Raw genomic sequence first — 3475 nt, 5'->3', positions numbered from 1 at the left:
GTACTACATGTCTTTCTCTCTCTTTGACATTGTTTTTTACAGTAACCAACCATGCAACATCTATTTTGCTTTATAACAGTCTAGATCTATTAGATTTCTCTACAATATCTATAACCCAGCATTCTCTGCAGTTAATTGCGCATTGTTCTGCTAACTTTCTCAAATCCAACACAAGCTAAAAAAAAAAAAAACACAGATTTCCCAATAATATTTATAAGGTCCCACCTCCATTGGAAGAAGTGTACACTGTTGCTACTTTTCATGCCTCACACATCTTGTTCAGGCCAATGTTTGCTTTGTGTCCATTCTATATCATAAGAACTATTAACTCAAAGCAAATTCACATAGTTGTTAACACATATGTACATGGTTGCTATCACATACTGAAATACAGGTATGCAACAAACACACACACACACACAAATGTAAGTGTGCTTGCATATATTAAAACAGCAGTTATGTTGTAAGTACAACATGAATGTAATACTGTAATCAAATTAAACTTATGATCACAGGGCGCATTGAAAACCAGAGATATTATAGGTAAGAAATAAACAGACAGCTGCTTACAAAATACTGACATATTTTTATGGGATAAAGACATGGCATAACATTTTGACAGAAATAAGAACATATATGGCAATATATTTTATAAGTCGTTGCAAGTTAATGTTTTATATAAATGTATTACAAATGTGGAATTAACAAATAATCTGTGACATGTTCACATTAAATAGTTATTCCTTCGATTACATATTTCAAACATTCTTTTACTGATGGAGGGAATATCAACAATAACGAGTGTACAAAGTGACTAAAAAGAGACATTTAAGAAGGCATCAGGTGGTGAAAAATAGATAGAGTAAACCTTGCACGAAACTAATGATTTCATTACCAGACAATTTTGATTCCCCATAGAATCTATCAACAAAAGTTATGGGAACTTCTCCGATAGAGAAACCTAAACGTCTGGCCATTACGATCATTTCCATTTGAAAGACATAACCTTTTGACTGACACGAATTAACCAAATCTTCCAGGACAGCTTTTTTGTACAGCCGGAAGCTACCGGTCAAGTCTGAAGCACCTGGTCGCAGTAATACTTGGGTAAAGTAGTTAGCCACACGACTGATCAGTTTCCTCTTCAAATCCCAGCCAAATACACCACCCGAACCTTTATACCTGGTACCTGACACCACGTCCAGGTCACCTTCTTTCTGTTTCTTGATCATTTCGGGAATAAACTTAGGATGGTGTGATAGATCTGCATCCATAATAATGATAAAGTCACCTTTAGCAAATTTAATCCCGTGAATATAAGCAGTTCCAAGACCCAGTTTCTTCTCTCGGGGTTTCAAAACAATTCGATCTTCTCCGTAAATTCCTTGAAGTTGTTTGGCTACTTCTAAAGTGCCATCAGGACTGCCGTCGTCAATAACGATCACTTCAAATTTATACCCAGATTCTTCGAAGTATTTCACTAATAACCAGATGATAAATGGTAAGTTTTCTCTTTCATTGTAAGTTGGTAAAAGAACAGAATAGAAATCGTCCGTCTTTTTTGCCATTGTTGATCTTTACACCGGCTACATGGACACATCACCAATACACGGAAGTAACAAACTACGTATCTACTACTCAATATTTCACATTAAATTATTTACTGTTGCTACTAAAATTTAAATAAAATAGCATATAACCTTTTAACCAGTTGAATAAGTTTAATTTATTTCGAATAATATTTTTTTATTTAAACGCCAGAAAGAAATGGTTATCAATAAAGTAGTCTCCCTTTGATAAATATATTTCGGTAACTTTGTGTTGAGACACCGGGTTAGTATCTGTTGCATGTCTATGTAATTTGTTACAATATTAAATATATAATTAAATACACATATAATTAATCAGGCATTTACAGTGAGCAGAGTGAAAGATAAAAAAAAAAGAAAAGTAGAATACAAGATTTGCGGATGGATTGATACACAGATTAGCTCATTATCATATTACTGTAGATAAATAGATAGATTGGTAGGCAATTAGGGAGAGAAGAGTAGACCCATCAAATAAATCAATAAACTTGTAAATATATAAATAGATATTCTTAAGATTGTTTCTTTTTTCTGCTTTTTAAAATTTTAAATGAAAACATTCAGCTACATGTTACTTTTACTGTAATTTGTTTGTAACTTTCATTATTGAATATTTTCATACGTTATATGATAACATTGGCAGTCTCTTTGGAAAACAACACAGTCAATTGAAAAATCATAACACACACACGACAACAACAACAGCAACATATTCACAGACACGTATATGTATGTGTTTATGTATATGTGAACACGTATGCATGCTTATGTATGTGTCCGTGTGTGAAAAAAAAAAGACAGGGATGGATATATATATATATATATATATATATATATAAAAATATATATATATATAGTAATAATAAGAATAATCCTTGGATGAAATTCATGAATATTTTAATGCAAAAAATACTGGTTCACTTCTCTGCATCATTAGACTGTAGCCGGCATAATGGAACATGAGCTTTATTTGCATATTCAAATATATATATATATATATATATATATATATATATATATATATATATGTGTGTGTGTGTGTGTGTATGTATGTATTATGTAACACACTCTGGTTCGGTTCTATGGTACTTCACGTTTCGCAGGCCCCTAAAGAGAGCCCGACTCCGTATAGATCTCTCTCTCTCTCTCTCTCCCTCTCTCTCTCTCTCTCTCTCTCTCTCCCTCTCTCTTTCTTTCTCTCTCTCCACACACACACACACGCAATTTATACTAAACTCATTAACAGAAGAAATACAATCATCAAAGATGTGTGCTGGAGTACCAAATTTTATTTCAGTTGTGTCTGGGGAGAGTCATTTTTGTTGTTATGCCAATAAGACGTGAATAAAGATCTGTCAGTTACACAAAGTAGTCAACAAATAGCCTGTTTCTGTGAAGTTTGTTATTGAATATATTGTATTGCAGCAGTGAAATTCGGCTGCTGTATCAGCCACACTCAATAACTTATTGGAAGATAAAATAAAAGCTGGGGATGGGGGAAGAGACATTATTTACTTCGAGTTATTAAATGATTGTTATAAACCCAAACATTCAACAACGTATTTTACTTTCAGCATTTGTATTATACACGAGCTCACACACATGTGCACGCACATACACAGATATATATATATATATATATATACATAGAGAGAGAGAGAAAGGGAGAGAATTTTTTTCTGGAGAAACCACTTGCTAGGGAAGCTATAGGCCTAGGTTCTGCAGAAACGCTGTAAAGATAACCCCTTTATGGACGTGAAACCCAAGGTAGACTGGGAATGTCTATCTTTATCTATATACTCAACTGCTCTATAACTTAGAGTGTGCGCTTCTTTTTCGGATTTATGATTCAGTGACGATCGATGTATATATATATATATATATAT

General features: G+C 33.2%; 1 protein-coding gene across 1 annotated transcript; it reads right to left on the bottom strand.

The window, feature by feature from the left end:
* Positions 1-566: 566 nt before the first annotated feature.
* Positions 567-1625, bottom strand: LOC106876529 (dolichol-phosphate mannosyltransferase subunit 1). Its single transcript, XM_014925113.2, has one exon. It carries the CDS (start codon positions 1566-1568, stop codon positions 840-842), a length of 729 nt encoding a protein of 242 aa, XP_014780599.1. The 5' UTR covers positions 1569-1625; the 3' UTR covers positions 567-839.
* Positions 1626-3475: the final 1850 nt, after the last annotated feature.

This window comes from Octopus bimaculoides, chromosome 6 (assembly GCF_001194135.2).
Source record: "Octopus bimaculoides isolate UCB-OBI-ISO-001 chromosome 6, ASM119413v2, whole genome shotgun sequence".
NCBI classification, from domain to species: Eukaryota; Metazoa; Mollusca; class Cephalopoda; order Octopoda; family Octopodidae; genus Octopus; species Octopus bimaculoides.
This window is presented reverse-complemented; position numbering and strand designations above follow the sequence as displayed.